Source organism: Agelaius tricolor, unplaced genomic scaffold (genome assembly GCF_023055355.1).
Source record: "Agelaius tricolor isolate 1412-34295 unplaced genomic scaffold, bAgeTri1.0.p SCAF_2, whole genome shotgun sequence".
Classification (NCBI taxonomy): Eukaryota; Metazoa; Chordata; class Aves; order Passeriformes; family Icteridae; genus Agelaius; species Agelaius tricolor.
Window position 1 is genome coordinate 24,802,130 of NW_027269262.1, and position 11,462 is coordinate 24,813,591.

Sequence of the window (11,462 nt, forward strand, 5' to 3'; positions counted from 1 at the left end):
CTTTTTGAAGCCTTTATCTATGGAGTAGGCACTCTTTAAGTCTAGAAAAATGCACGGATAAAGGAAAGTTATGGCCTTCCAATAAATTGTGCAATTTGGGCATCACCCTTATCTTCAGGGTTTTTGTTCAATCATGTAAGAAATTAATCACAATTTCAGATATTTCAGATACTCTCATATTTCACACTATGAATTTAAAAATGGCTCTTTTTTTCAATCTCCTGCAAACTGTAGTTATAAGAGACATGCTCCTGCCAGAGACAAAACTGTTCTAGGCACCACTAAAAATGGCCATAAGCTTTTAGTACTACAAAGGGAGAGATGGGCAAATAATGAGTTTTTCATACATATTACACTGAAAGAACAACACAATAGTCAGAGAGAAAATGAAGCTGACCTCTGGCATTTTCAAGTCCTGAAAGGCTTTCGCAGGTTTGGGAAAATAATTTACTCTCTATAGATTAAAGCAGCAGCTAAACATGGATGACGGATCTCATTTTGCCAGCTTGCAGTTCACGCCAGGTAGAGAAATACAGAGGATACTCTGGCACAGGAAATTCAAAGTTGATACTATCACTACATTATTTAAAATTACAAGCTGTGAATGGTCATCATTCAAGCTGACTCAAGTTTTATATCTAGTGTTTGAGGAGATAGAGTGCTTAATTCCAAAGGTCAAAATCACAATAGTTCTCTGAAACAAAAGCAAAATCTCCCAAGAAACCTCTTGCAGTAATAATAGCAGTACATTGTCTGAAAGAAAAGTAATCTGATTTCCAGGCACACTTTGTAAGTAATCTTGTTTACTGTAATTTTGCAAGAGCTTTCATAAATTTTTCATCTGAAATCAGAAAGGCTATAGCTTGTATTCTGACAGGTTGAAAGAGCTGAGTAAGTAAAATACATCCCCTGTATGTCTGGCTTTGTTTGGGAACACTTAAGAATACTTTGCCACATGAAAAAACACAAAAAAAGGCAACTCAGACACCACAGTGATATATTTTAACAACCAAATAAAACATTAAAATAGAAGGAAGACATCCTCTCACTTCCACTGGTTTCCAGTTTTTTTTTAAAGACAGTCTAGAACACAGAAATGGTTCACACTTCATGAATATGCACCCTACCAATGTCCAATTCCACATTCCATGTTCTAAGCTGTTCTATGAAGCACAAGCAAGAAATCCAAACTGAGTGTTATAGTGAGTCATTCTGGAGTTTTTTCTCCACAACAGGCTTAAGTAATTTTTTTTCAGTGAAATCTTAACTGCTTTGTACAAAATCTAAAGGAAACAACTGTTAAGAAATACTTCCCTTAACTTTAGATGCATAGCACAGATCTGCACAGAATCTCTACAGAATTAGGTCTTCTGTCAAAACAATCACACCTGTACAAGTTGTGCAAGATGAAAGATAAGGATAGTTATACCAGATTTTGTGGCTCAGATACTCCTAACCCCATGTCCCTTGTATATCACCAGGCACAAAAAAACGACTAAAAGTCCACAGCTGTATAAAATGTGTATCCTGCATTCAGAAGCAGGAGAAACAGATCTAAACCTTCAGGAATACTTTAATCACAAATGCAACCAGAAACTAGACTATAATAAAATGCTTTTAGGTGAAATTCTGGGCAGGGTTCCAAAGGATTTTGTCCAGCATCCTGTGGCTGGAAGTCCATATAGGCAAGCTTTCTCTCTGCCTGAAGTTACTTTCATCTGTTGACTGGAAACTTGGATGAAGCCCACCTCTTTCTCCACTCACCCATCCAGTTGTTAGTTACAGGAAGATAAAGGCTCAGGAAAATGGTTTTAAAAGCTTTTTTTTCCCTCTTCCGGTATGTCTGGAATTCCAAATGCAGACTGAACTATTAAAGTCAGTCTTTCTGAAGAAGTAACGCCTGGCAAGATTCAGCCAGCTCAAAGTTTTGTTTCCATAACTTTCAGCAGTCCTTCCATCTGGGTCCAGTTTTATGTAACTTTCATTACTGCGAATGATCTACCTCAAGAGATGAAATTACCAAAATAACCACATGCAACTTGTAAACAAACTGCAGACCATACCACCACTGAAAAGTACAAAATTTGGTACTAAATACTGTCAAGCCCGAATCCTGCCACCTTGACTGTGGGCAAGTACAGTGTACATATCCACAGTTAGCTCTGCCCGACAGACTTCCAATTCCAATTTCCAACAGTCCCTTCAGCCCTGCTGGACAAGCACCCACACTGACATACTAGAAGGAGGTAAGTGGTCAAACCTGTATTTTGCACACAGAGCTCCAAAATTTAAACCTTTGGACATTAAACAACTGAATTATGAAGCATCACCATTACTAGCCTCACTTTTACAACTGTTTTCTATTTAGTAGGAATGGTTGAACAAAAAGCTTAAAATACAGCTAATACAGACACCAAAAGGAAATAAACCACGGATCGACTCAAAGCTTAGCTAATCCTGCAGGCAGCTCCTGCAGGTTTTAAGACAAAAGTTTGGTCAAGAAAGCAGGATAAGCAAACACTAGCTGCAGTGCCTCTAGGAGAATCCATTAGATTATACCGACCTGCTCATCCTTGCCTTTAAAGATAACTAGCTCTATTCAGTAAACATTCAGCTTTCCAGAAGACCATAAAAAGATCCTTTTTTTTTTTTTTTTTTTTAAGAGAGGGGAAAAAGAGTCTGAGACCACACAAACAGCCATTTACTTCAGAAGTATACAGTAACGCCAACAGCCTGCCTCTAACCATTAACAGCAGGAAAACTCCGTAAAGGACCAAGAATTTTACTGCCCTCTGCAGCTTTTCCTCTGCAAGGGCAAAACGCCACCCATTTCAGGGGAGATAAACTGATACCGACTGTCACCTGCTGCTGTGGTGAGGCTTTCCTAAAGCCTGGAAACCCCACACTGAGCACGCAGAAAAGACATCGGACCAACCAAACTTCAACTTACTTAAAACCGAAGGCTGCGCTGTACCAAAAGCTTTCTTGAGAAAATGGGTCAAACGCTAGAAAATGATCTCATAGGGGATGGAGGGGGCTAGCACAAGGAGAGGCACAGCCCTCGCTTACTTACACTAAAAATATTACTTCAGATACAGGTACCGACCGCATTTTTGCGCGGCGATTAAAACCCTGACACTACAAAGGCCACCACGGCCAAGCCGCCAGTTGGAAGAGAGCGGAGCCAAGGAATTAAGTGAATTAAACTCGATGCGCTTGTTGACTCAGTTTTCGCTCCATCAGCCTCGCGGCCGCTGCTCCAGCGTCGCCTCTAAATATCGGGCAGCAAAGTTCGGGCGGGGGCTCCCCGGGCCCCGCCGCCACCTCGGCGCCTCCCGCCACCAACTTTCCGCCGCAGGAGCCGCAGCACCGGCTCTCGGCCGCCCCGTCCCGTCCCGCCCCGTCCGCCTCGGCTGCGAGCGCCGGGTACGGCGATGCCAGGGGGCGACCGGAGCGGGGATGCCGGGCGGCGGCAGCGGGATGCCCGGGAACCCGGGGATGCAGCGGGTCCCGGACCGAGAGGGCGTCTCTTACCAGCCCGGAGGCGAAGAAGACGGCGAGCAGAGCCAGGCAGGCGCCCATCACGATGAGGAGCAGGAAGACGATGAGCGGGTGCTGCTGGCTCATGCAGTAGTAGGACTCGTAGAGCCAGTCCCGGGAGCGGGACTGTTCGCCGCTCGCCCCGCAGCCGCCGCCCGCCTGCTCTGCCCGCTCTAGCAGGTAGCGGCGTCTCCTCCTCATCATCATCGCTTCTTGCCACATCGGGCAGAGCCCGCGCAAGTCCCTCAGAGCCGCCGCCGCCGCCGCCGCTGCCGCAGGAGGCAGCCGGGGAGTGGAGCGGGGCGCGCTCCCGCGCGGGAGGCGGAGAGGAGGAGCCGCGGCGGCGGCGGCGGCGGCATGGGCACGGAGCGCCGGGATGCCGCGGCCGCCGCGCAGCCCGCCCGGGGCTTGGTGCGCCTCCGGAAGGCGCCACCCCGCACGCACATGCCTTGCCCGGCTCCCCCGGAGGCGGGGGCGGCCGCCGCGCTCCTCCTCGCCGGGGAGGGCAGCGGGCGCCCGCCCAGAGTAAGCGCCCCGGGGCGGCGGCGGCGGCAGCGGGAGGTGCCTTCGCGGGCGACCGTGGAAGCAGCCACGGCCCCGCGCCCCTCCGCAGCAGCGCCGGGAGATGGCCCCGGGGTCGCGCCACCTGCCCCGGCCTCCGCCTGCGTGGGGCCGGGAGCCCTCGCCGCCCGAAGGGGCGCGGTGCCGCCGCAGGTGCCGCTCCCGACGGCAGCCGTGGGGCGGAGAGCGCGGCGTGTGCCGCTCCCGACCCGCCCCCGGCGGCCCCGGCCCTGCCCGGATCCCGCGGGGACGCCGCTGCCTTCCCCAGGGTGGGTGGCAGCACCTCCCGGCGCCGCAGGGAGAGACATCTGGAGATTGCTTTGGAATTGCTCCCACGGGCGGAGGGCTCTTGCAGGACTGTTTCATAGGTACCTTTGACGGAGGCGGAATCCCCTTTTAAGAAGTCATACGTCGATTTTTGTCAAAACGAGCATTCGAGTTAGAAGGAAGCAATGACACATTTTTCCCCAGTTTACCATGTTCCGAAGGATTTGTTTAATTCCTACCAAAGCAGGGACTGGAAAGATGCTGGACTTCTAACGCAATAAAGTTACATATCCATCATGCACAGCATTTACAGGCAGTTCTGCATCCCCAGCCCATTGCTTCCCTGAATGTCCCTTCCCACAGCTTAAGTCGGTCTCTGCCCTCTCTGATCTACCTTCCAGCCTCTGTTGTTGCTTTGTCACATCCTTAAACTCATAGAGCCTGCCAAAACGCTCCCAGGAGAGGAAGAGAAGAGAGCAACACAGATGCTAATGGGCCTGAATGTCCCAAGGGTGTCTCCTGGTGATTGGAGTAATGTTAGAAACAAGAGGGACTTGGGAGTACTATGCTACTACAAAAGGTGAAAAACTGGAGCTGACATAAGTGGTCATAAATTGTCATAAATGAGAGACATAGAATAGAGGGCTGACCATTAATCAGGTGGAAGAGAAGGCAGATAACTAGGATGATATAGACTAAAACTCCATGGACTGTGAACTAATTTATATTTAACAGCTAAATCCTGTGTCACTGATTTTTCTACCCAGAAAAAGAAGAGATGGGTCCTCCTCCACGAGTGTAACAATGCAGAGAAACCAATAGCACGTACAGCTCCAAAGTGCTGTCCATATATTTGCACCTCTTAGATTCTTCAGGTTTTTAAAAGGGATGAGACTTGAGCTTTCCTGCCCCCTGTTCCTCTCAGCTGGCTGGATGGAAGAAAAGCTGCTTGTTTTTCACTCTTCCTTCCCCTGGAGTGCTTTCTGGGGCAGGAGGAACACATAAAGGAGAAGTGGAAAGTTACAACCGCACCCACTGTTTTGGGAGAGAGAAGGTGAAAAACTCTCAAAAAGCAGAAGTGGTAAGATTGAAGGATGAACACAAATCTATGTGGGGAGAACATTCTGGCAGAATTAATTGCTGGGAAGGAGTCAGTAGAGGTGGGTGTGAGAATTTTTGCAACATGAAAAGGCTTTACTTGCAGTCACTTCAGAAATTATGGAGTTGGCCACCCTCACTGTCACACACACATATATAGTGAGATAAGCATAGAGAGTTTAAAAAAATCAAGAGCCAAACCAGAATTACAACATAAAGCCTCTTGAAAAAGCAGATCTCAGAATCTGGTACTTGAGGGTGTTTTGATCTCTCAAGGGTGGAAAGACCAGTATCACATATACACTTCTTAAAAATTCAAGAATAATTCCGTGATCCTGTTAGTAGTCACAAAAATGCAAAAGATCTGAACAGGCAAAATGAAAAAAGTTCTCTGTTCCATGTGCACATCCTTGCAAAAGCATTTGAAACTTAGACAGTATACTCTTACAGATGGTAGAAGTGGTTGTCTTCTTCCCCCAGCTGATTCTGCTTTAATAACTTTCCACTGCTTTCCACCTCCCTGAGCCTGAACAGGAAAGGCCATTCCAAAGAGTTTACCATGATGATCATGTCATTTGTTTGTTATTTCAGTAAGATCTTATGCCTGTAACAGCTAATTCCTCATTATATTACTCTCATGCAATTTCTCAGGAAATAAAATTATAATTGCACAGCAAAAACTTAATTAACCCAAAGGTTGCCCAGCGGTGTCTCATGCCTTTCCAAAACAATGGGATAAGCATAACTTCCTTCTGAAAGAGCAGACATAAGGTGTTTCAACAGCAGAGCAAGAGAAAGTAACATAGTAACAAAACGAAGCAAAATAATAATGTAAAAACATAACATCCTAAGGGCGCAGGAGCAGGCAATTCCTAGACTGGGTGAGGTGGAAGGCTGGCTTGGCTGAACAGGAATCTTTTTTCAGAAGTAAGATGAAAAGGAAGGCCAGTGGAAGAAATTTCAGGTGACATGGGAAGAATGTCGAGATGCTGCTTGCTACTGAAGGGAGAAAATTGGTGTGGCCAAAGCTCAACTAGAGTAGAAGTTGGCAAAAACTGTAGGGGAAAATAAGAAAAGGGTTTTTTGAATGTATTAATGACAATAGGAAGAGTAGAAATAACATTGGCCCGTTGGAGGATGAGGATGGTTGTTATAGGTAAAAGTTAATTTAAGTTAAATTAGGGTATAGTTCAATTATATTGTATTAATTATATTATTTGCACTATGTTAATAGTGGGGGGGGCTTATTAGAATGTTCTAGGGGAAGGGTCCAGGGTTTGGTGGAAGGGTGGTCTGGCAGGGCAAGGCGAGGTCGAAGAGGGATTGGATGGAAGACATGGAAGACCTGACCCATCATTCGAAGCCCTGCAGAAACGATTGGTCCAGAATGAACGGCGTTAAAGACCAATGAGTAGCCTGGAAATGGACCAATCCTGGACTCAAAGGGGGCTATAAATGGGGGGAGTTTGGTTGGGTCGGGGTTCTTCTTTTTGGGTACTTGTTTTCTGGTGAGAATCCAGTGCACTTGGGGTTAGCGCACTGTTTCTGGTTTTGGCTCGCTGTGTGGGTCCCTGGGCTTATCCTGGGTACTCCGTTCCTTGCAACTATTTTAATAAACGAGAACCTCTTTCTCCAGAGAAAGTTTGGCCTCCTCCATATTCTTAACATGGTCACCTCCCAAACAGGGGCACAGAGAAAGCAGAAGTATTTAATGCATTCTTTGCCTTGGTCTTCTGCATGGATGATGGAACAAGGGGATCTCGGTGCCCTGAGCTGGAGGACTATGACTGAGAGAACAATCAGCTCCAGTCAGCCCTGAAATTTTATGGGATCTGCTCCTCCAGCTGGATCCTTAAAAATCTTCGGGGCCTGAAGGGATTCTACCGGGAATCCTCAAGGAACTTGCTGATGTCATTCCAAAACCTCTCCTGATGATTTTTGAGCAGTCTTGGGAATCCAGAGACGTCCCATCTGACTGGAAGCTGGTCAACATTGTCTTGTTTGAGAAGGGCAAGGAGGACCCCAGAAACTACAGGCCTGTCAGTCTCACTTCAGTGCCCAGTAAAATCATGAAACATATTATTCTGGAAAGTATTGAAAAGCACCTACATGACAATACAGTTATCAGTCACAGCCAGCACAGCTTATATCCTGCTTGTGAAACCTGATTTCCTTTTATGACAGGGCAACCCACCTCATTGATCTAGAAACACCATTATATGTAATCTTTTTGGACTTCAGTAAAGTTTTTGATATAAGCTGTCCTGTGTCTCACAGTATTCCTCTGGACAAAATATCCAGCATACAGTTGGATCACCATGTTATGTGATGGGTGAACAACTGGCTCACAGATCAGGCACAAAGAGTTACAATGAATGGGGTACCATCAGGCTGGTGTCCAACCCAGCATATTCTACAATTCTGATTCTACATTTCTATTATATGTTTCCATTGGACTCCTGTGTTTTCTCGTCCAGCTGATGGACTCACCCGCTCTACATTCCCTCTCCAAACTAGAAACCAGCATCTTTCAATTCATCCTTCAAACTTCAGCTAGAAATGTCCCACACCTTAATGTCTAAAACCCTCATCAGTTCTTAGAGCAGATCTCTAGATAGAAGCAATGGTCCAGTAAAAAAAAAAACCCACACTATCATGCAAATAATGTTTGCAACATTCTATATATGGACAAGGTAATTGAAACTGTGCTGTATCCAAATCTGAATTTGAACTTCTAATTTGAATGCTCTACTTTTTATTTAACATATTAACACTTTTTTTTTCTCCCCACAGGATGAATTTAATTAAGCAAACATTGCAGTTGAATGACAATTATGTCATTGCTAAAGTTGAAATGCCATATGTTTTTAGAGACCAATTACCCTAGGTAGCTGAAAATAAGCATCCTTACTTGGCTCAACCTGAAAGTTTGCTATGCTTCAGGGAAAAGGAAGGTACAGTGAATTCTGTAATTTGTGGTTGAAAATGAAAGGACTTTCAGAAAAAAACCTCTTCATGCATTCTACCTTATTTCTCTAAATGGGGAACAAAAGCAAACCTAGCACTTAAGATTGTCAGAAACTGTCTCCTGTGTACCCTTGAGACTCCAACAACATGGAAGAATTTGTTCCTTAGCCAGCTGGTGTCTAAGCATCTGTTGTACCCCTCTGGAGTAGCAAAACAACACAGAACAAAAGGTTGAGGTCCACAGCTGCTTGTCAAAGCAACTGTGAGCCAGAGGCATTACACATTGCAGTAGCAGATTAACTTAGAGAACTTGGTCCCTTCCAGAGCCTCAATCGTTCTGTGGTTCTGTGTTAGCACAGCTTACTTCCAGTGGAAAGGGATCTGTGATAAGTCTTAGGGAAAGAGATAAATAGGAACAGGACATACAGGAGAACCTCTTGTTGCTACATTGCTCTCTTTGCCCCTCTGGCTCAGTCTCCATCGCATCTTTCCTTCACTTTCCCTTCTCTGTTGTCTTCTGCATGAGTGTTCTGGTCAGGGATACAGACTAGCTCCCAGCAGAAACAGATCCTTTGCTCTCAGCCACTCTGTTCAGCTGTAGGACGACCTGAACCATGGGAAATATATTACAGGGAAAGCTGCTGAATCCCATAGCCCTGCAAGACAGCAAGCACACAAAAGAGCCATAGTGATTGGCCTGAGCAAAACACTGCCCAAGTCCACTGGTGGTCAGGTTGCCCCTGTTGGCAGCTGGCCACCAATGCTGCCCATCACTGCAGCCTTGATGCTGTACTGCCACCAGGGCACCTCACACTGAGCTGAGACTGCAGGTCAGGTTGTCCTGCCAGTAAGGTTTCACATAGCCAGTGCTTCAGTGGCACTTCAGAGCTTGGATGTGGCAGCAGGACCAAACTCAGGTCAGCCAGAGCCGCTTAGGGTTGCTCTGGAGAGCCATCCCTGCCATAAGATCAATGGGTGAATACATCTTACGTGACCAGGGTCTTAACAACATTATTTTGTCCACTAGTCCACTAGTGATGCATAACTTTTGTTGTTGGTTTTGTTGTTGTTGTTTAAGACTAAAGAGTGCTGGTTTTTTACTGAATTTTTCTGGATTCATTTTACTGAGTTCAGTTAACAGGACTGGCTCTTTCAAATCTTATAATGGCAGCTATGTGTTACTGTTGCTTTTCAAAAAATGAGGACACAATTTCCTACAGAAATAAATTGGATTTCACACACCTGGAACCAGGTGAAATTCACTTTTGTTTTAGATATAGACTTGCCTGCAGTGTTTAACATTGTTATTTAAGTTGCTAAATAATGGTCTGACTGTTCTATAATCCCTTGTGTAATTTTTCTCCCTCCCCCTTTTTCAAGACAGTATCTAACTTTGTACCTCTCTCCATAAACTTTTAAGAGTGTTTACTAAAAAATTCTGAGGTTATTGAAGGAACTACTTGAGATTCAGATTATCTGAAAATACCTCAGTAACCTCTCTTCTTGGATTATTTTCTCACAGATGGTGTCTACTTCGGTCATCTAATCATAGATAACCTTTTTATTGAAGATAGAAGGAAAAATATAGGTCAGATTTTTAAAGGTTTTGGACCCCATCTGTTATTAGCTGAATGGTGGGCCAGTGATTTCCAAAGTCGTCTTCTTTCAAAAAGCATGTGACAAATAAAAATTTATCCAGAAGTGCATCAGTTTTCTCTCTGCTTATACCTTGGCCTTTCTTATTTTGATCATGCTATTCTTTACACTCACTGTTTTAATATGACTTCGTTTCCAAAGTCTATATAATATTGTACTTTTTCTGTTTCAATGCATTAGCCTTCAATTATACATTTCCTCATCTTTCATATCGGGACAGTTTGCACTTAGTGGTATTACTTAGGAAACCACCCACTCTTCCAGATAACCTGCTTTCAGGTGGGAGATTTAGGGAAGGTGGGAGGAAAGCAATAGAACTTTGGAAATTTGGAACTGCTCAGGTGGTTTTATAAAATTGCAAATTGACTGGACAAACTAGAGACAAGTACCATAGGTGGCTCATGAAAGACCTGTTCAATATATAACTACAGCTGGAACACTTTTACAGCTTTCGAATGCACAAAGAATCAGATAGTAAATGATTTAGAACATACAATAACACCTCTATACTCATCAACCTTACACCTTCATCTTGAGTTTTATTACCCTACTTACTCTACCTCATAAAAAAACATTGCAGAATTAGAGACAGATTCTTTAGAGAACAGTTAATCAAAAACAAGGAGGAGTTTCCTCTATTTAGCAAATATATAAGACAGTTATCTACACAAACAAAACATGGGAGGAACCATACTAACGCACGTAACATTACTCTAGAAAAGACTGCTTGGAATTTTTGTCTTCTTCTTTTTTTTTTTTTAAGAAAAAGGTTAGACTGAAAATTAAAGGAATGAAATGCAAAATTTGTAAATAGCATATATTATTTCACTGTGGTAGTTAATCTGTCAGAGCAGAACTCTGTCACAAGAGGCTTGTAAAACAAGAATTTCAGGGTAAAAAACTGATTTGATTTTATATGTTTTTTAAAGTTTGATAATTGTCAATAATAACATAAATCACAAGGAATATTGCTGTTGCTGTTTCATGATTAGTCTAAGTACAAGGCAATGCAGGGATAAAAAAATAAAAAAGGCAAGTTATGTCAAAATGGGTTTCTTGCACCTTCTGTTGAATAATGATGCAGCGCTTTTTTTTTCTATTCTCAAAGACTGGTTATTAACATGGATTATTCTTCATTGTCATTCATTTGGGGTCAGTGGTGTCCCAATGAATTTAATTGACTAAAAGAAATGTTTATTTCCTGAATAAAGGGCAAGACCATTGATTCAAAGCCTCCTGAATCACACAACACAGTCTACATATTCTTCCTTCAATAAGGAAGGCATATATATAGTAAAATTATTTTGGTTCTAGACATTTTATTATGATCTTTACTCCATCTGCACATTCCACCAAAAGTAAAAAAAAAAAAA

General features: G+C 44.0%; 1 protein-coding gene across 2 annotated transcripts in view; it reads right to left on the reverse strand.

The window, feature by feature from the left end:
- The window catches only part of ADCY2 (adenylate cyclase 2), a 203,965-nt gene extending 200,003 nt beyond the window's left edge, over positions 1-3,962 (reverse strand). The window contains exon 1 of one of the 2 annotated variants that reach the window (XM_071454599.1): positions 3,535-3,962. In XM_071454599.1, coding sequence (XP_071310700.1) covers positions 3,535-3,762 — 228 coding nt within the window. In that variant the 5' untranslated portion in view covers positions 3,763-3,962. The remainder of the gene's footprint in view (positions 1-3,534) is intronic. The other variant, XM_071454607.1, reaches the window with a different exon arrangement.
- Between the last annotated feature and the right edge of the window lie 7,500 nt (positions 3,963-11,462).